This window comes from Perca flavescens, chromosome 15 (assembly GCF_004354835.1).
Source record: "Perca flavescens isolate YP-PL-M2 chromosome 15, PFLA_1.0, whole genome shotgun sequence".
NCBI classification, from domain to species: Eukaryota; Metazoa; Chordata; class Actinopteri; order Perciformes; family Percidae; genus Perca; species Perca flavescens.
In genome coordinates, this window is record NC_041345.1 from 10119526 (window position 1) to 10142343 (window position 22818).

At 41.6% G+C, this 22818-nt stretch overlaps 1 protein-coding gene across 3 annotated transcripts in view; it reads right to left on the reverse strand.

Annotated features, from left to right (window-relative positions):
- The window catches only part of septin9a (septin 9a), a 70622-nt gene extending 54552 nt beyond the window's left edge, over positions 1–16070 (reverse strand). The window contains exon 1 of one of the 3 annotated variants that reach the window (XM_028600219.1): positions 15955–16070. In XM_028600219.1, the coding sequence (XP_028456020.1) occupies positions 15955–15976 (22 nt within the window). In that variant the 5' untranslated portion in view covers positions 15977–16070. Of the gene's footprint in view, positions 1–631; positions 801–8385; positions 8701–15954 lie in introns of those variants that run through there. The other 2 variants (XM_028600217.1, XM_028600218.1) reach the window with 2 other exon arrangements.
- Positions 16071–22818: the final 6748 nt, after the last annotated feature.

Here is a 22818-nt window from a genome sequence, read left to right on the forward strand (position 1 = left end):
CACCAGACGATGTGTTACTGTATTCATTATTAAAGCATCTTATGATTATTACTCAAAACAAAATAACATGATGAGGACCTGAAACAGTGATAATTCTCATGATGACCTTTGAACCGTTGTTTTGACAGAAAGTCATCGATACTCCATGAAAACACTGGCGCAGCAACTCAAACAAGCACCAGTATCAGACCAGGGAACTTATGGGCTTCTTCAGAAGCTTGGTGTAGTTATTTTATCGGAGAACGAAGGTAATAAGGACATCAGAAAAATACTAATTTATTGTGTAGGAGCAAATATACAGTGCTACAACAGGTATAAATAACAGGCTATTAACAAATAACATGTTAGTTGATACGTTTAAACTGACACAGGACAGGCTCAAACTAACCGTTGACTAACTAGCTAGCTAACTAGCTACATAAACGTCCGTTACGTTCAGCGTTACGTTAATTAACGTTACATGCTAACTACAAATTTTGGGAAAATGTACGGTGGGTAACGTTAAGGGTAGCTATCCTAAGTCAGTAAAAGATGCGGTCAATATGATTTTGTTTTTCTTTTTTCTTTTTTTACACATTGCTGTAGTCACTAAACCACCTTAAACAAACGCCATTTAACATGCTAATCTTACCAGATTTGACACGCTTCACATAGCACGATAGCATGGCGTTTGTAATTTCTGGCTAATTCCCTCAGAAGAAGAATATTTGTCTATTACCACCAAGTAGGCGCACATCTACCACTGAAATAAATGAAGGTGTCTCTGTTATCCTCTGGCTCACGTTTTATGAAATTACAATTTCCTGTTACCTTGCCATCGGGCACACCTGTTAACATGACGAGTATCGAGCTAACCACGCCTTGCGGGCGTTCTGATTGTTCACGTGACCCCTGCGCCTTAATTCCCTAGTGCAGAGATCCAAAGGATTCACTGTGCCATATGTTTAACATCAAAACATGATTCATAAAATCATGTCAACAATTATTAATAGCTTAGTATTCTATGCATTCAAAATGTATGTGTATAGGCTTTAGGCCTCCCTACATGTTATTGTAGGACCAGTTTAATATGCAACTTCATTTTATGCAATATACTAGGTGGTCCCTGCTCCGTCTCTCTTTCAGTTAAAGGGTCCTTGGCTTAAAAAACGTTGAAAATCTGTGCCCTAGAGAACAAACCAATCTATAAGTGACCAAATAAAAAACTATTGGGACGTTTTGTTATGTTTGTCTAATAAAAAAGTACCATGCTATTGAGATAGATTAATATGTGTTTGGTTAATATTTAAACTACAACAAATACATGGAAATATGTGGCTAATAAATGTTTTTTTCATACTTTGTATACTATTTGGCTTTGTATGTAGTTAGTTTACAGTAGATATCACATTGGATGTGTTGTTTCTTTGAGGCGGATTACTCTTGAAAAGTGAAAAAAGATTCAATTTAAAACAGATTTTTAAAACCTCTAATTGGCTTTAAAGTGGTAGCACCAAAATATTTCTTTAATAGTGTCTGAAGAATCACACCCAACATTGAATCAAAACCATCCCCACTCTAACAGCCGTCTCCCTCCATATCAATTTAATATGACAATATTTTACCACCAGCCTTTTGTCTTACTTGTTACTGTTTAATAAATGCTTTTTCTCTGACCATGGTAATCTCCATGACAGATGTGAGGTTGACACCAGACTCACTTCAGCTCGGCCCAGAGACCGAAGCAGCTACAAGCCCTGGAGCAACAAGGCCTCTGTCCCAGATAAACACCCCAACCTGCTCAAGTGTCTGACCTGCTTCAAGCCTGACGGGCCAAGCACCAGCATGGGAGAAGGCCCTCTTACTGGAACTCACAGTATCCACTGGATGTAAACGTGATATGCTGTGGTGTCTGAATCAGAAAGATTAACCTTTCCAAGTTTCCTTTGTAAAACTTTGATTATAAATGTAGAACACATTGGTTCAGTCCTTGTTAGCTTCACTTGCTGTTGACTTTTCTCACCTATTCTGTATGTTTATGGCAATTACAGAACGGCAGTTAATGACAAGTTTGAGTTACAGGTCAGCCTAATCAGCTATCACAACCAACCTTGAACAAGTCACTCACAATCATTTCTGCTATATCTGCAGACATACTGTATCCCACACTACCTGAACACACATTAACTTTAACAGCATACTGAATAATCAATCACATTTATTGCACTATTGCCCTTAGGCCCAATGTGTCCTCAAATGTTTGTTGTTGTAAATTCCTGTGTGTTAACTGCATGTGGCAATTTTGGCACTTCTTCGTCTTAGTATGCATCTCTACCATCACAGACAGTTTTATCTGTCTCTGACACTAAGCTCTTTGTGTTGCTCATATGGAATAATGTAATTTAATTTGAGAAAACTGGCCTAATGTTTTTCCTGGAAGACACGGTTGTTTCTTTAAGTAGAAGAAATAAGCACAAGAATGACACTAGTAGTCACAACGAAGTTATATGTAAAATTCATTGGATGCAGTGGTAAATGCTTGAAATATCTTTAGTCAAAGGTGATACTTTCTTGCCAATAAGAACAGGAAATGAACCACAAATGGAGCAGATAATAGTAATAATAATAATTACTGTAGCTATCCCTCCGTCCATCCTTTAATGAACATTACTTGCACTGTTCATGGATGTGTGATGCTCAGCTTTTAAAAGAGCTTGAGCAGTGGCCGGTTAGTTCAGTTGGTAGAGCGGGGGCACATATGTAGAAAGTCCAGGGTTTGAGTCCGAACTGTGACAGTTTTCCTGCATGTCTTCCCCCCTCTCTCTCCCCTTTCATATCTCAGCTTTCCTATCCAATAAAGGCAGAAATGCCCAAAATAAAATAAAATAAAAAAGCTTGAGCAGTGAAAGTCCATATAATATGCAAAAGCATATTTAAAGTGCCACAGACCACTTAAAACTGTGTTTTAAACGTGATTTTGATATAATGACCTCTTTGCCTGGGATTGTGCTAACTGTGTGGTGCGTGTGCCTGCTCTGTGGTGACAGAAGAGCCCAACACAGTGAAGTCCTCACAGACACAGTGGAGACAGAGGCCCTATCAGTTATGTTTCCATCTCTCTCTCTCACTGTGTATATGTGCGTGCGTGCGTGTGTGTGTGTGTGTGTGTGTGTGTGTGTGTGTGTGTGTGTGTGTGTGTGTGTGTGTGTGTGTGTGTGTGTGTTTAAACACAGCTGTAGAGTAAAGCAAACACAGCCTGGTCAGCCCTGATTGGAACCAAACTCTGCCTCTGTTAACTGCATCCTGGGATGTCTGTATGTATGTGAATGAGGGTAGATAGGGAGGTCACACTCTAATATCTGTGTGTGTGTGTGTGTGTGTGTGTGTGTGTGTGTGTGTGTGTGTGTGTGTGTGTGTGTGTGTGTGTGATATCAAGGATAAAACCCTTTTAATGTCTCCAAGTTGTTGTATGCTGCTGCTGCTGCTCTGAGGCGATAGCAGTGATCACAGCCCTTCCAACCAAGCTAAGATAATACTAATGAGCACCAATGTGAAACAAATGTCAACATTAGTCCTCTCTCTTTGTCTCTCTTTGTTAGCTCTCCTTACCTCTTTTTACCTCTCATTTAATCTGGCATTGAAACCCCCCATTAATCTTGAACTCCATTCTCAACGATAAACTGTAAACTTGCTTGCTGACTGAACTTCCAAATAAGGAAGACATTGCAGCCAAGCATGATGTTTTTCAACTAACACACATTGAAACATGATTAAACTGCCAAAAAATCACATGATGATGCTACTCTGTTCTCCAGTGTAGCATTTACTGGATAAGCACCACATGGACATTCTCTACGCCTCTCTGAGCGTGACAGTAGATGAGCTGGACGGGTCATCGAGATGTAGTACTGCATTTGTCTTGTAGAGGGAAACTCTGAGGGTCGCTACAGTAAAAGCAGGGATTCTGTCAAACTGCTAACTGAAAAATTGTGACTACTGTCACAAGCAGCCATCATACAACACATACTAAATATTCTGGTATACTGTGCTAGAGGCTGTAAGGAAATCAAACCCTGTTTTAATACTATTTACTGTAGTTTTTTAGCAAAAGCCATTTAATGTATTTATAATATGTAATTTCTTTTCTCTATGGAGTAGTTTTCATTGTTATTGGAGTCCACCATTCAGCTAGGTTCAAATTGCCTTCACACACATGGAAACCAGGCATGTATGTAATAAAGTGTTTACTATTATTATTATTATTATTATTAATAAGTAATTTTTTTATTTCATTACAAGCCTTACAGTTGAAGAACAATGGATTTGTCACCGAGGTTAGCGCTGGATGTGATGGTTTCTGAGACAATTTTGTGAGTAATGGAACAAGAACCACTGTGGCCTAAAAAGGCTCTGCATGTCAAAATGTGCTTTGGACCACTGAAATAAGAACATTTGGCCCCTAAATATAATCTGAAAGACCAACTCTCTTTCCTGGAGGTGTCTATTACAGTTGTCATACAAAGTTTCCATTCCCTGCTGAAAAACAACACTTTATTCTCAATGTACAAAAGAAAATCTTTCATCACTGGCTATTTGTTTTTAGCTGTAGCATGGAGCCTGTTGATAACTCTGGGGTCTTGCCTGGGATTGGCATCGGTGCAGGTTTCACGCCACATGTCCAACAGGGAGAAAAACAGCAAAGAGTAGCTTTAAAGCCTAACAAAGACCTCCTCTGTTCGCTCTACCTCGGTGTGACCCTTGGTGCTTCCCAGCAGCTCTGATGCTGATAAGAAATGGAGACTCCTAAGGATGGCTATCATCAGCTTCTGTCAGGAGACACTTCCTCCCTCTAGCACACAAGCTCTATCTGTGAGGCTACTCGTGGCGTTTGGTCACAAGACTGACGTCAAACTTCATTGGTTAAGATCAATAGCATATTAACCCCATACTTCTGTTCTTTGGCAAAAATAACAATTTATACCAATGCTCCTTAATTGCACAGTTTCAGTGTATTATGGGTTACAGAGCACCGACTTAAAAAATCCAAAACCACAGTTAAGTGGCAGTTGGTCATAATAACTGTTTTCATTTCTAAAGGAGTTTAAGATTCTACCATGATCCCTCCTTAAATTTTTCACCATCACCATAAAGGATTTTGTCCTTAAACAAAGTGGGTCCCCTAATTTGGAAGAGATTGCTAAAATTGTCCAGTATTTGATTAAAGAGCAAGTAGTGTGGCGGGAACCTGTTTGCAAACTGGAATGACAATTCTTTTTTTCATGTGGCCTTTTTGTAAATGATAATTAAAAAGCACATATGAAAAATCCATACACATGAACAAATACAAACTCTATGAAACCAATAGCATCTCTAAACTGGAATCATAAAGCCGATAATCTTCAGTGCTTTCTATTCTATTTATCCATTAACACCTCCCGTCGTAACCTGGAAATGACAGTTTAAGCTTTATCCTATCGTTGACTGTCAAAACTTGTTTTATTGTAATGAGTTGGTGACTGCCATGCAAGATCTGTAAAGAGAGAGCCCGGCTGTGCTCAGATCCACTCCTCCACTGCCTACCGCGACATTTTCACTCACCACAGAAATCTACTCCTGTGGAATTTCCTCTCACTGGACCAGTGAAGGCCCTTACCATGCAGCTTACAGATACAGACAGAACAAGAGGGAAAGGGAGCAAATGAAAGAAAAAAAAGACTAGCAGCAGTTGCAGTGTTTGTGTTCCATTGCTAAAAATAGGAATCAATATACAGTAGGCCTGAGCCAGATATCTGGTTCATGGGATATTACTGTCAACTACCTAATGTCTCACTCACTAATAGATGATATTTTTCAAACCAAGATATTTTTAAATTTGAAATGGAAACACAAGAGGCTGTTTGCAAGACAACAGACCTCTTTCAAGGAGCTATAAAAAAAAATGTACACTGTATAAATTTGTGTGTGTGTGTGTGTGTGTGTGTGTGTGTGTGTGTGTGTGTGTGTGTGTGTGTGTGTGTGTGTGTGTGTTCATTCTGCTGAGCGGAAAGCCCAGTGGCCTGGTCAATGATCTGTGTCAGCATGTCAATGTGTGAGGTTAAAGTCACAGCTGAGGTCATCAGCCTCGTGGGCAAGAAAGTCCTGTCCTCTGTCTCTCTCAGACTCTCACTGGCGTCATCAGCAAAGGGCGTGACATAGTGAATCACACTGAGATGGCAAATAGACACATTGTTACAGGAAAAAAAACGGCCTACTTTCATTCACAAATCGACGGTATAGATTACAGTGGCAGTGGCTTGCACGAACAAGTGTCACATTACAGCATATCATTAATGTTTTCTGTGGTGCTTTTCAAGAGCTCTAATAATCCAACAAGCATATGGTGTGAATGTATTTGCATGCACATATTTCACAACATTCAAATAACTCATCAAAATGTAATCAGATGACAGACACATCTGTGAGCATTGAGGTTTGTCAGCAAATTGATACCCTACAGTGTTAAATGATTAACAAGCATATTCACACCATGCACTTATAGATCAAATTAAGAGAGCACAACATGCAGCCATAGAAAATGATACAAAATCATCAGCTTTCATCATCATATACTATACATAGATGTAATATACTGCACTTAATAGGCACAGCTTTATTGCCAAACACACATGAGTAGTTCAAAAATCCTACAACTGTAACCTGACCTACTGTATATATTACCCAGACTATGTATTTGTTGCGGCCACATACATGCTAAAACATAGTGCTACAGTAGTACAAGTAGAGAAGAATCATTAAGTCAGTGAACCGACTCATTAATGTCCACTATACAACATCAGTCAAACGATTGCTAACACGAGCCACCATAAGCTACTAGTCATACCAGACCAAGTAAGGCTGTAGCAGCAAAACACCCTGAGTGTACTGCATGAAGAAAGGGTGTGTTTTGTTGCTTCTGAATTCAACTTCTCCTTCGTGAGAGGAAGATTGTGTTATTTCTTCTTTTCAAAGTTACATAGTCTCACCATAAGATTAGCTGTCATGACAAAAAGTAAACTAAAAGTACAAACTGTTTTTTTGGGGGATGTGTCTGAGTGACATTTACTTGATTGTGATATGGACACAGTGACAAGGCCGGTGTGGCATAATGAAAGTAACTATTTTAATATGAGTGAAGGTTTCTTTTTACAGATTATAATAATACATTTTAATGGAACATCCTTGACTGCAAAACACCATGTGATTCTTGCCTTTTCAAAAGTAGTTTTATTAAATATTTACAAATGTCTAATCTTGATAAAGCTAATCTGTTGCTGTAAGGCGAGAACTTTACTTTCCAACCCTGATTGTTATCGACTTGTTGGCTGATAGGACTCCCACCACGCTGCATCTGTGCTATGCTGTCCTCCCTGAGCCACACAGGGCCATACATCATGGTGCATGGTGGTGACACAAAGGTATTACCAACCACTCAGCCCAACCAAGGGCAACACACACCACTGACAATCACAACAGTGACCTATTATGTTGGTGTTACACATGAGCGAGAGATGTCTGAAAGCATGACTTCCAGCCACATGGTTATCACACACTTTTTTCGCCCCTGGTGCCTCTCTTTTCTGAATGCCACTTATCTTTCTGCTCTGTTGCACTGTGTAAGCCACTGGTTTAAATACCTAAAGACAGGGAGAGAGATTCACAATACATACCACAAGCAAACTGGTGTTGACAGAGGAGCAGCTCTGGACAAGTGTGGATGCGTTTCCTAATGGCTATGTGTTTGTGAGAGACAGGAGACAGATAGATAGACAGCCAGGTTGGGGAGAGGTGTCGGCCTGTCAGCCCACCACCCACCCTCCTCACATCCACCAGCAGCCAGGCCAAGTGGAGAGGGGCTGAGGATGGACGAGCTGCTGAGAGAGGAAAAGGGGAAGCACAGCCGTTGGATGAAGAGGTGGAGGTGGAGGAAGAGTGGGAGGAGAGGGATGACAGCGGGAATCTGCGGGCCAGGGGCAGAGAGATGAAAAGGAGAAGAGGGAACAGAGGGGGGAGGAGTGCCAGGTGTTCCCCTCACAGCCGTATGGTCAGTTGCTGTCTCCAGCTGTTGCGTCTTCTGAATGCAGTTTCTCTCTGACACATCTCAGTTTCAGATACACGACATCCACAACAAACACACACTCATGCATCTCAACAAACGATGAAGAGCAGTAAAAAGCAACACTTTTAGCATGATTTCCCTTTCAAAACACCACAGCTCTCCGCAAACTGTCTCTGTTTCTTCCAGATCCGCTCGGTTCCAATCAAACATGTGGAAACCATCTATAGTGTCCTCATGGCAGGGTTAAAGAGTGCCTCGCTAGAAGAAGAAAAGCAGTGGAGCAGCAGAGCTCAAGAGAGACAGTAACTAACCTTCAAAGTCTGATATGATCCCTTCCAAGTGAGCGTTGACAGTGGAATCAGACATGTTTGGGGAGAAAGTGTGTATGTGTGGGTGTATATAATGCGAGAGAAAGGGAGCAGGGTTCCCTTTCCCAAGCAAGGAAAAGTCTTCCTGAGGCGCAGTCCCGCTTTTAAACAAATCCCAAATTAGGAGCCTGTGCAAGAGAGAGGAGGGGAGGAAAGAAAAAAAGAGTTGAGCAGCTCACTGATCCAAACCCTCTCTCTATCTCTCCCCTCTTTCTTAAAGCAGCAACTTATTTTTCTCTTCTACTCCTTCTCAACTTCCAGAGCTTGGAATGAGCGAGCGATGACAACCCCCACCCTCCCTCTCTCCCTCTCTCTCTAGCTCACTGTCTTCCCTCCCCCCTTTTCTCCTTCCCTCCATGTCTCCCTCCCCTTCTGCAGCCGTCCTCTCAGACTGGTTCCTTTCTGTGAAAGCTCTCATTTTTGACTGGGCTGGTCAAATTATATGCATGCTCCATTCAAACACACTTCCTGTATGCTCCATCCCATAACTAACACACTCCGAGCAACTGATGAAACACTATATAGCTATAACTGAGATTCTTCACATAGAAAAACAAATCTCCATTTAAACATATCTTACAGTGGATGAAGTAAAAAGATCACAGCAGATAGATAAATAAATCCAGAGTGAAGACAGAATCACACTATAGACTAATATGGTCAAGACAGGCTCATGCAAGCGGTTAGATCGTCTGTAGATCGTTGCTCTGTAGGCAGACATCAATAAATAAGTAGCCAAATGACTTAATGACCATGTGAATGAGCGTCTGTGTGGGGGCGGAGGTGTTTGTGTGTGTGTGTGTGTGTGTGTGTGTGTGTGTGTGTGTGTGTAAGTATGTGCTTTGGAAAAGAAATCAGATGAATGTGGCAGTTGGGGGATGTCATTATCTGTATGTGTGTACTGTATGTTTGTATCTGTATGTACTGTATGTGTATTTCTGCATCTGGATATGTTGTTCAATGAATGCACGTCAAGATGAACTTGTCTTGGTAAAGATGAACTTGTCTTGGTAAAGATGAACTTGTCTTGGTAAAGATGAACTTGTCTTGGTAAAGATGATGACGCACAAGCTCTTCTTACTTCTAAAACAATTCTGAGCAAAACATAAAAACCGCTGTCTCAATATCATCACTTTCTTTCTCCCTCTCTGAGAAAAGTAGAGTTACCCAGCAGTCTGACAGATTCAAGATTCAAGATTTAAAATCCTTTATTAATCCCACAATGGGGAAATTCACACTTCACAGCAGCAAGGGATAGGAGGAAAAGTACAAGACACATAAACAAACAATAAATAAATATAATTAAAGAGAATAAATATTAGCCAGACAGTGAGAAGTTGCTCTGGGACAACTACAACATTCATCCTTTACCAGCCACATGCCAGTAGCAATGAACCTGTTGCTGGCCTCTTTATCAAAATGAATCAATAAACAGTAAACAGTAGCAGCATGTGACTCTCTTCTGACAAAGCACTTAACTCTCTTTTCAAACTACAAAGATATACTGCTTCCAAAATAAGAGCAGCTTTGAAAGCTTGGAAAGTCAGCAACACCTGAGGCAAATAGGAGGAGATAATGTCTATATGATAGAATGTAGAGAAATATGGAAAATTATTTGTATATGAGTGGTAATAAATTATTTTAGGCTACGAATCGACAGAAACTTGAATAGTTGTTCCATGTGTAATTTATCATAAAGTATTTGGGACTGAAATCTTGCATGTCTGGCAAACTTACCGCCAATTTGTTTGCTTACATTGGAATCAAAGTTTGCGTTTTCTGTTGATTTAGGCATGTTTGCAAATGATAAACACAGTTTGTGCGTGAGTGCACAAACACACACTAACACACAGATTTGAAAACTAATATGAGGCTTTACTGTACTAAAACTTGCAATCCGAGTTTAATCTTACACCACATTTCCCTGCAATTGAACCATGCAAAGAATGTAACCCACAATATGTGTGAGAAAACTCTCTGATCGTCACTCAATATTTCTGGCTAACTGTGCCTGGAATTTGTAAAAGCCAGGTCAGGTAAGAAACTTTTCAAGTAGCTGGCTGGGATGCCAAATACTAAGGGCATTTAGGATGGTCATCCTACTCATCCAATTGGCCCATCCAGATATACATACACTATTGTATACTTGTTTCTTTGAGGTAGCTGACACTGTGTCACCTTCTCCAGCAGGGGTCAGTGTTGCTCCGATAAATAAAACCTGTCGCTATGGGCAATAGTTTTAGTGGTAGCAGTTTCACTGGCATACAATAATGTGATCTGGAAATAGATAAAAAAAAATGGAGACATGAGGAGAATCCTGCTCCAGACACACCCTCAACTCACATAGTGTGTCCTGCCCAAAACATGTGTGTGTCAGATTCCTCCACTCCCTGGCACACACTCATATTCACACTAAGATGCATGTGTACACACACTAACAAACAGATTTGTGTGCAGCAGATGTATGCAAAAATATGAACATGCATGCACTCAGCCCAGCACCCAACCCTTACACAGAAACACACACAAACATAAAAAAGCACACTTCCTTCCACTGCATATCTTTGCAAGTCCCAGCCTGCCCAGACGGCGCTAATTCAATCTGCTGTAACAACTGTCACACCGAGAGAAGACTATGATGTTTTTCACCCTCATCTGTAAAGAACTTTCATATCAAAGAAAAAAAGGCACAGTGACGCAGCATGCAATGCTCTGAAAAGCTGTTTGATTCTGCCATATACAGAAAAAATGCCTCGGATACGGTAGCTACAGCAATAGCCTAAATGTTTGCATGACTGTGAAAGGTTATACAAGGTCATGTTGATACCATATATTTCAGTGCTGATATATTTAGCTTCTTATGGTGTGAATTCCATCACACTGCCTCTTATTTCTGGGAAACCTAATTGCTGCGTCCTGATGCTCAAAGACCAAGTTCTACTTTGTCATCACCAAAGTAATAGCAATAGGCCTAACAGTAGACATAAACATTATTATCCCAATAATTAATTCATCATGAGGAGACAGAGACTTTTGGATTCTGATTCTAAAATTAGTTTTGACAATGGTGTATAACTATTGTTTAAAAAAAAAGAGATGATAACTAATGTCCGTAAATAATGAATCTCTTGGGGCCTCAGCCTTCCTGTACATTAGTGTATTGTAATGTATTTGAATAGGCAGCTGCTGGTGTTATGTTGCACTGCAGCCTACAGATGAAAAGAGACACAGACTGTCGCCTACTGCTTAAAGAAACGCAGACCACCACCACCACACAAGTGGTTTCTGCCCTCCTGAGAGCTGAAAAAAGAGAGGAGTATAATGGGAGGAGAAGAGGATAACTTCTATAAACAGATGCCAAGCTGGCGTGGCAGTTGCTAGGGCAATGCCAGGGCAACAGCAGGTTATGAATGTCAGCAGTCGATAAGCGCATGCACAAAGACACCAACAGGCCCACATGCCTTGGTGCCAGTCTGCACCCTCCCGTGCGGTCCGGCCTGTGCCAGTGGATGGTAGTCCAGCGATCTATGGAATCTGAGCTGCAGCTCCAAGAAACTATTAAACGGTAACCAAACCCACACTGGGCATTGGGATGCAAGGATACAACCGGAACTGTTATATTCATGACTACAGCTATTTCAAATGCAACTTCTTACAACTTTTTAAAATACCAGATTCTGACTCACCATCAAAATGTAACCACTCTCTTGCAGCCTCTGCAGATTTAATAAATCAGTTTTTATTGTTAAGTGGGAGATGGTCAAGTCAATGCTCGTGTCAATACTAATCTACCAAATTAAAGCAGTTATTTAGATGACAAGTTTATAAAAACAGGTTTTCAGCAGATGATATAAAAAAGAATAATGTCACAATAATAAGTCCCTATGTGTAAAAATGTATCATATTGTGAAGAAAATAAACAATTTAGTAACATTATATCCGTTGAAAGTTGTGTGTTACAGGAATTGCAAGCATTCCCCAGCCAATTTTATAGTATAGTGTGAATAATGATCCGTGTTTCATTTCAAGTCATGTCAGGTTTAGACAGTCATTGTTATTTCAAACATTACCAATATCAGCTAGAGAGGAAACCCCAGGTTCCTGCTGAGTTCATCATTAAACAACAAATGCTTTGTTGGCCTCCATGTAGACAGCTCATCCATGAGTCAGGCTATGTCAAATGAGCCATCTGGATGAGGTTAAATGTGTGCGTGTTGAGCTTTGGTGAGTGTGTGCATTGATTGCGTGCGTTCATTTGTACGGGTGTATATTTTGGATATGACTTGCTAGTTACCACTGCTCTGTTTACATGGCAACACCCATAATAAGCAGCTGTACCTGGCTCAGGACATCAGAGGGGAGAGGAGGAGAGGGGTGTAAATGTGTGCCAGTTCTCTCCCCAGGCAGAGAGAGAACCCCCATTGCTTAAATGGAAACTAGCAGGAAGATTTGAGAAAGCAAGAAAGAAACAGAGAGACACAGAAAGAGAGTGTTAGCATGACTAATGGAATCAGCAGCACTGGAAGTGTAAACATAACCAGAAAAGTGCCTGGCTTTCAGTACAGTACACTACAGTATAGTACTGTGCTCTCAGCTAAACGTGGCAATGAACGGCAAGAGAGAGAGAGAGAGCACTGCAGTGATGATCACTGACTGTCCAGTATGTTCAAAAATGTTTGCAAACAAAGGATTTGCATAGCTGAAGCTGATTAGTGTACATATATAGCTGCAGGTCAGACAATTTCACAATATTAATGACACACACACACACGCACACACACACACACAAAAAACCCATCAAAAAAACAAAAAAACCATCATGTGGCCCCAGAGCCCACATGCTGAAGTAGCTTCGCCTAAAGTATATGCACAGCTGTAGTGACAGCAGCTGCTCTTAACCAAATGTTAAACAGCAGCACCCAGCCAGGCTCTGCTAACTTTAATCAAATACTGCACCTGTTGGAAACATGGCACGACTGCACTGCATGCACACACAGCACACATGCTGGCATACCCCATTGATTGCTCATTGGTCTATTTTGCAATGTGCCTGTGTGTGTGTGTGTGTGTGTGTGTGTGTGTGTGTGTGTGTGTTTCGACTGTCTGCGCCCTATATACAGTCTATGGTCTGCACAGATGCTTCTGCCTGCATGTGTGTGTCTTCCAGCATGCATGGGATGGCTTGGTAAATAGAGAGAGCAGCTGTCCTCCATCACTGATGACTCTCAATTGGCCTCTCTCTGTCTCTCTCTCTCTCTCTCTCTCTCTCTCTCTCTCTCTCTCTCTCTCTCTCTCTGTCTCTCCCTCACCTCCGCCCTCTGCTCTCTCGACCGGGTAATAACACTGTTTCGCCAGCATTGTAAACGCCATCCTCGTTGCTCCTGCTGCACTCACATTGTTCTGCTCGGCACGTTGCCTTGGCAACTCACCCAACAACACCAATCGTGAAGCAACATGGCCACAATTTCCTCTAGGTAATTACATGTATCTGTAAACCTATAGGGTGATATTCAAAACAGGCAGGCTGTGATAAACACGTGTTGTCTCGTGTGACTGTTCACAACTGAGAGAGGGAGACATTATGGTGAAGGTATTTTGGATTACTCAACTCAGCACCTCCACCTGGTGGGGGAAGCGTATATTACATATCAAACAGCACAGATTCAAGATGACACGACATCTTTCACTGAATTCATTAAAACCTTCGCATGAGGGTCAGCTAAGCTAGCCAAGGCTGCTAAGTCATGAGTCTAAGCTGACGGTGGCTGTGTCACAAAGACTTTCATCAAACATCATCAGATGACCACGCTGTGACTGGAATGAATGGGGCGCGTCAGCCCCTACATCTCTATGTGGCTGATGGACAGTTTCCACTGAGAGCGTCATCATTGTAGATTCATGTGGGAAGAAAACACAGGAAACAAAGGGAGCCTTGCATATCAGCATCAACAGCTAAGTGGGAGGAACGCTAGCGAGAAGTGAATTGAATTAATTTGGCCATACCAATACATGTCCAAATATTTTAAATACAATTTTATTACATGTGAGCCTGTAGAAGCCAATATACCACAAGGAATTGATTCCTGCACTTTGTCACAGGCTGTACACACACACACACACAGAGGGTCCCAGCCTTTAGACATACTCCTATTTGTGTGCACACACACATTAACATCAAACTGACCCAAAAGCACACTGAAATACACACTACACACTAGAAAGTATGAATGCATAAATACTCCAGTGAACATTCTGTCAAAACTGAAACATACACAAAGTATGTCCTGCTGAAGCCGTTACAACTCCCTGGAGGAAGCACCTGGAGACAAGGGGCCACAACGAGAGAGAGAGAGAGAGAGAGAGAGAGAGAGAGAGAGAGAGAGAGAGAGAGAAGAGAGAGGGAGAGTGATTCCTCCATCACACACACACTTGTCAATGATCTCACCTCCATCCAGTTTTCACACACCGTGTAGGTGCTACAAGCTATGCTGGGTCACACACACACACACACACACACACACACACACACACACACACACACACACACACACACACACACACACACACACACACACACACTCATAAAATACCATTAACAAGCAGACAGCATTGCCTCACTAATGACTTTAGCATAATGTTCAACACACACACACACACACACACACACACACACACACACACACACACACACACACACACACACACACACACACACACACACAGAAAACGTCTTATCAATTCAATATTGTTTATAGCATCCAATGGTGAAAACTATGTCAGAGGGGCAGTTTGGAAAAAGTAAGGATTTTCATTTGCAAGTTCAGCTTACTCTTTGCTAGTGGACTGAAGCAGGGCTTTCTGCTGCTAGCTAAGGGAGGGACTGACTGATGGCCGACTCGGGATCAGAGCCACAAGGGACAAGAGTAGTACTGTTCAAACAGAGCTCTTTCCTGTTTTCACACCAAAGAAGAATGGGAGAATGCAGATGTACGGGAAAAAAGAGAGAGAACATGTTTGAGAAATATCACTTTTACCACAGAAAGTTTTTGTCCTGGAGCGAATGTCTTGTGAATGTGAAAATGTGTAGATTGGCAGGGAATGGAAAAAAAGTTGGCAACTGAGCGACAACCTGTAAAGACAAAAACATTTAACTGGAAACAATGGGACAGAGAGGGGTGGAGATGGTGGACACAAACAGAGACAAAAAAGGGTGCAAACACAACAGGCACAGAACAGATAAAGACAGATACACCAAAATAGGTCCGCTAAGCTGCTACAGCTACACAGACTGCTGCAGAGCTCCAGCTCCAAACCCCAAAGAAAACATGCAGTCAGCAAACAGGACAGAATGAGAGAATGGAAAATACCATAGAGGGGAAAATAGAGGCAGGCTGCTACAGAATAGACACCCCATCACAGTAAAAACACTGATTGAAGAACCTTAAACTACACTTTGTTTTTCATTCAGAATAGAAGCATCTGGGTTGAGAGTTTCCGGAGAGTTTGTCTTACCTGAGAATTTGTCCCCCTCCATAACCAGATCACTCCCTCCACAGCCACATGTAGTGTCTGCTCTTTAACTCCACTCTCTTTCTCCCTCCCTCCCTCCTCTCTCTCTCTCTCTCTCTCTCTCTTTTTTTTTTTTTTTTGGACTTCCCTTTCTCTCTCCCTCTCTCTCTCTCTCCCTCCCTCTCTCCCTCTGTTCCTCTTCCTCCTCTTCTTACTCTCTCTTTTCTTTCAGGCTCTATGTTCTCCCTCCCTCTCCCCAGTTTGATTCCTTCAGTGTGTCTTGCTAATGAATTCAGAATTACGACATCCCCATGTGCTTATCATATGTTGCATTCGCAGCTCTCTCGCTTTCTTTCTCCTACCCTCCCTTTCCTCTGATGAGAGCAAAAGACTGAAGCAGCATTGTATCTTGAAAATAGAAACCATTAGTTCCGCCATGTGACATGGACAGGCTCCTTACAGACTAAAATAACCCGTTGGACTTGCAACTTCTTCCGTCAGCTTACTTATAATGTTCCTGTGTGTGTGTGTGTGTGTGTGTGTGTGTGTGTGTGTGTGTGTGTGTGTGTGTGTGTGTGTGTGTGTGTGTGTGTGTGTGTGTGTGTGTGTGTGTGTGTGTGTGTGTGTGTGTGTGTGTGTGTGTGTGTGTGTGTGTGTGTGTGTGTGTGTGTGTGTGTGTGTGTGTGTGTGTGTGTGTGTGTGTGTGTGTGTGTGTGTGTGTGTGTGTGTGTGTGTGTGTGTGTGCGTGCATGCGTGAATGCGCGTATGTGTGTGTGTGTGTGTGTATGTGTGCGAGCGTATGTGTGTGTGTGTGTGTGTGTGAGTGCGTGTGTGCATGCACGTACGTGTGTGTGCGGGCGTGCATACGTGTGTGTGTGTGTAGCTGTGATTCATTTGATCCCAGCAGCAATCATGTCAAGTTGGAGTGAAAGACATTCCCTGAACTACGTCTAGACTTCCTCATGATGAATCGGAAACAACTCTGCCTTTGTAAACGTGTGGAAGGATGATAGTCTGTTGAAATAATACTGACGTGCAAAAACAATACAGGGGGGAAGCAAGGGGGGGACTCTGTCAAAACACACCTCCCAAAAATGTTTTCAAGGATTAATACAGGAGAGGCAGTGTGACGGCAAGGACAGCAAGAGTGAATATTTGAGACAGAGAAAGAAAGAGTGACTAGTGGGTGTGTGTGTGTGTGTGTTTTATGAAGATTAGTGAAACCCTAGCCCTCGCTCTAAACTGGTGCTTGGTGTAGACCAATCTCTGCTTTCAGGAAAGTCAGATGACCTCTGACCTTTAGCACGTCACTCACACTGCGCCCGGGGTCAAAGCTCACATGGTGAGCGTCTGAGCTCTGATAGAGAGATCAAACACACTCAGACATGTCAGTCTGACATTTGTGCAACACACATCGCTCCAGTCAGTGCCATGGGTATTGCATGTTGACCTGTGTGTACAATGTGTTTGTATGGTTCTTTTTTTCTTCAATATACGTATCTGTCTGTAGTCATATGATTATTAAATCTTTCAGTAAAGCCAGCTGCCAAATTTTGAAGCATTAGGTGATGAAATAAGGAAAATGTGCGCTTTGGTGACCCCAAATGGCCAAAACATGTAACTGATGGCTTGTAAGTTACCATAAGTAAAGGGCAAACAGTTTGCAAACCTAGCAGGAGGAGGTGTGAGTGATTAACATGCAACTCCAAAGTAATTAAGGACTAAAAAGTAGCAAAGAAATGTCTTGATACCAATAGTGACAGAAGAGCCAGTGGTGCTCTTTTAGTTAAGGTATCTTGTTAGGTCTTCTGTTCTAGTCGGCAGAAACACAAATTTTTGAATGGCTGGAAATATATTTAAAATTTTCTCTGCAGAAAAGAAAGAGGCACACTTTTCTTTTCTTTTCACACACACACACACACACACACACACACACACACACACACACACACACACACACACACACACACACACACACAAATCAGCATACCAAGACACAAATTACTTTTGTTCTTTCTAAGACACTGTGCCATCCGTCTGTCTCTAAAGCTCTCTGTGTCTATGATTTGTTGTTTACTTGCTATCAGCTATTATCTGAACAGGAAACAGGAGCTGCTCTGACTTTAGTGTTACCACATCCCTCTGCTGAGGGTCAATGACATTGACTTACATAATGCTTTAGAGGAATAGTGAGTGATTAAATGTAGGTTGTTAAGGCAGTGCATGACTTTGACAATGACCAAATCTGGATGGATGACAGATGCATGGACATGGATCTGTCAGTGGACAGTCTTTCAGATATATGGATGCACTGAATGTATGCTGTACTTGTTACGCATGTGCGGAATGTATGGATGAATGATGAATGGACTGATGTATGTGTAGATGGAAGTGAAAGGGGTGCAGTCTACTCACTGGGACTGGTGATGCCAGATCCCTCTCTTTCTGTTCTCCTTGTCCGCCCGCTGGCTGATCTCACTGTAAATGGGACAAAAAGGACAAAAGGACAAGAGAAACTGTATGATTAACAGATGTTCCATTACATATTCATCAACAAGAGGCTCAGCATTAGGAAAGAACTACTGCGCATGCTCTGATACATCATTCCTGATAAATGCTTCACTGCCAACAGTTTTTTGTTATTGTTACTTATATTACAGTAAGCCTGAGTGGCAAGTTTGGTTTTTGACTGCCCAATAAATGAGCTTTTAAGCCATTGCTCTGGACTTACTGTAACAACGCAGAAAAAGATGCATAAGCACCAAGTGGAAAACAGTTGCTTCACATTCTCCCTAAGGCCAAGTAATCTTCTATAGTTATCATGTGAAAAAACTAAGTCATCCGATATTTGAAAGATCGCTATTATTGCTTGACCACTGAGAAACTGATATTTAGTTGCTGAAGGAAAGCCAGACATTTTTCCACTGCTTGGATGATGTGGAAATACCTCAGACCAAACTCGCATGTAGGACAAAATGCATGAAGTATAGCATGGTAATAAAACTGCATGGCACAGAGTGGGACAACTCTTCTTCAGGTATAAAACCTTTCTAAGGTGTGTATTTTCACTGTGTGTGTGATCTGTTTGCACATCAATAAAGTAAAACTTAATTCTGTCAACTATCAGTGAGGGGATTGGCAGGTTATCATCACAAAAAAGTGCCCAAGCATTATACATGATCAAATAACGCAAATAAACCAAGTTTCTATTCAATTTTTTCAAATATCTCTGCCACAAAATGTTGTACAGATATTAATGCTCCACACACAATAAACCCTTGTGATTTTGGTGATCCGCTGACTTCTCTTCTAGTGCCACCATGATGTTCACATTTATGGTTTTCTGTTCCTGGAACAGGTGATGGCACGACAAGATGCTGCAGCTCTCTTACGTCAACCACACACTTGTTCTTTTCTTTTCTCCACTTCCATCGTCATATGTTCATCTCTGCATCAAACCAGTCAGTGCTTTTCAAATGAAGTAAGTTCATCCGGTGGCTGGTGAGTCAGTTCAGTGGTCCCATCCTGTTCTTAGAAATACTTCCTACCGCAAATTAGTATAACATGACATTCATTTTCTGCCAGTAATGCCAGCAAACATGGTGGTTGGTTTTCCACCTGTGTTGTCACTGGTTTCAACAAAGAGGCAGCTGGTCCAAGGGGAAAGGGAGTGAATGTACCGCTGTATGACTGGAAGACATGAGTAAAGCTAGTGTAATGTGTGATGTGTGTGTGTGTGTGTGTGTGTGTGTGTGTGTGTGTGTGTGTGTGTGTGTGTGTGTGTGTGTGTGTGCGCGCGTGTAGAAACTACTGTAAGAGATGATGAAATGTGCAAACAGAGATCAGCGCCCTTATATATATTTCTGCCACAACCAGCCCCACAAAACAGACGATTTCTGTGTCAGGTGAGACCAATCAAGCCCAAATTTTACTACACTGCATGTTGAGCGTGACAGACATGAGGCTAAGTGAAACTGCTGAAATTGCTTCGTCAAAAGTGCTTGCTTGTCAGATGGTGCAAAGCATAACTGTTTACTTTTCACCAATTATATTACAAATGTTGCTTTTACACATCAGAATTGACAGATTACTCTGAATAACACATTCATTTAAAACACAACAATCTATTCAAGCAAATATTTTTGCATTAGCTCATTTGTACTTCCTTGGCAGATGGTAAATACAATTGGCAGAGGAGGCTGGATACTTTGACAAGTGCATATACTCTCATTATTTTAAATTGATATATATAACTCAACAAAGCACTGACACAGAAAACATGTTCCAGGTTATGTATATTGTAAAAATTTCACTTTTACTTTTAAGTATTAACCTAAAATTGATATACATGTCAGTAACAGAGCTGCTTCTCGCTTGATTGTTAATTCAGAGAGGAAGTCTTGACTAATTTCTTAGACTTTACATCGCGAACTGGGCGCTCAGAGTGTCAAAGGTGCAACAGTCAAAGAGTCAACCCCTTTTTCCTGCTTTAAGTGCAACTCATGAATCTGCTATGAGCCATGTGATAACACTGTCAGTCTGTAATGTGAGTGTGTGTATACATATACGTGTGTTTTAGAGCTTAAGTGTATAGAAACGTGACGGAACAAATAAAAGCCAGCCAAGTCTTTCAAGCCTTGCAGCCAAAAAGCATGCCCATACCTATTTACTCTTTTATCTGGGAATACAGCTTGAGAGAAGCGAGGTGAACACGCACACACGTACACATGTACACACACACACACACACACACACACACACACACACACACACACACACACACACACACACACACACACACACACACACACACACCCTTACAACACAAAGTGCTTCAAAAAGACCAAGCAAACACTTCCGGCCGCCAAGTGGTTTAGAGTGTGGGCAAAGTACTGACAGACATAAAGCCAGCAAATATGCATTAGCCAATCACAGTGAGTTTTAATACAAACTAAAGGAGTGACACCTGAAAAGTTAAACTGTATGTGTTGGCACAAAGGTGTGTGTGTGTGTGTGTGTGTGTGTGTGTGTGTGTGTGTGTGTGTGTGTGTGTGTGTGTGTGTGTGTGTGTGTGTATGTGTGGCTGTACTAACCTGCTCAGTCTTGTCTAGGGCCACAAAAAAACACACATCACACCCACATACACACACACACACACACACACACACACACACGCGCGCACAGCACATATCACTGCTTGAACAGATTTCTTAAAAAAATCTCCCAACACTATGATCCATGTATTGTTCCCCTCGAGGGGATTTGTAATCTTCTGAGGTCATATTTGCCTTATGACACTGCTATGTACAACAGAGGTCATTACGTGCACATGATGCATAAAAAGAATGAAACCAGTGTTTATTCTAATGGAAAAAACCTTGCAGTGCCGCAAGTGATATTGTGAACCTGAGTAAATGCATTGCTGTCTGTGTATTTACTATGGGCCTCAAACTGATTGATGTCAATTGCACTGCTTGGTGTAGCCGTGTATGTGGTTGTGTGTCTGTGTGTGTAACATGACCGGTCAAGTGCATGGCTATGCCTGGACAAACATGTCAACTGATTAGTTATTGGTCTCAGATGACTAGAGAAGGTAAACAGAGGGCAGAGGGTGCAGCACTTTAACATACTTGAAACACAAGAGCTATCACACACACACTCACACACACACACACACACACACACACACACACACACACACACACACACACACACACACACACACACACACACACACACACGACAAATACACAGTCAAGGATTAAGTGATTTACAACATGCACTATAATGTCTCTTTTGCACACACAACTACCTGAGATTTTTGTGTTTGCAAAAGGAGGCCATGCTGTGTCTTATTTGAGCAGGAGGTAAAGGATCTTTACCTTGTTTCTTTCTTTCCCTCCCTTTTCCTCTGTCCTCTTTTACTGCACCTTTCCCTTTAGGGCTATGTGGTGTTTTCATCAACGCATGAATCAACTGTGTGGTAGACATTGTTGAAGTGTAGCCATCACATTGTGATGGAAGATGTGTTTTCTTTAAAACTTAATTAATAATAACCGTTGTAATTTTTATTCTGTCCACAGTTACAGTATAAAGCTACCGTCACTAAACACAGTCCTCACACAGTCAAAATCAATATGTGAAAACGTTAACATCATTCATACCTAATTCCCTTCCTCCTCTGTCTCTCTAATCACCCATCTGTTCCATTGTGCTTTTATGGCCCTCATTACACATGTTAAGGGTACGCTGCAAACACAGCATTTTACAACTATGCCTGTGAAAGACCTGGGAGCAGATGTACGGGTGGAGAGAAAGAGAGTGAGTGAAAAGAGAAAGAAAAAAAGAATGACTAGAGAGCAATTTTTCAAGATTGTTTTTATATCCAGATATGGCCTTTACCTGGATGCATTCCTAATGAGTAAGGACCACACTGAACACACACAAACACACACAGACACCAACAGACTCATACGCACATGAGGTCCCACATATAGTCGAGGAAAGATATTGGCCATGACCCTGTACTGCACTCCTCCCAAATGAATAGCCGTTGTTCTGGCGCCAAAGGTATAAACTGGCAACACCTTTTCCTACCTCTGCACTTTCAACACGAACCTATTCCTCACTCACCACACTCATTGAAAACCAACACCGCTTTGACAAACACACAGTCACCTTTTTGTACTCTTCACAACACAAACACAAGCCCAAATCATATTATATAAAAGTGTTTTTAACCCGGGGTTAGACAGGATACCGTGGCAGTCTATAAAACAATTACTGGTGTGGCAGATAAGGATCGGCCTTCCTTCTTGAGAGGTTGTTAAAACCCACAGAGTCAGTTAAATAGTTCATGGAGCTTTA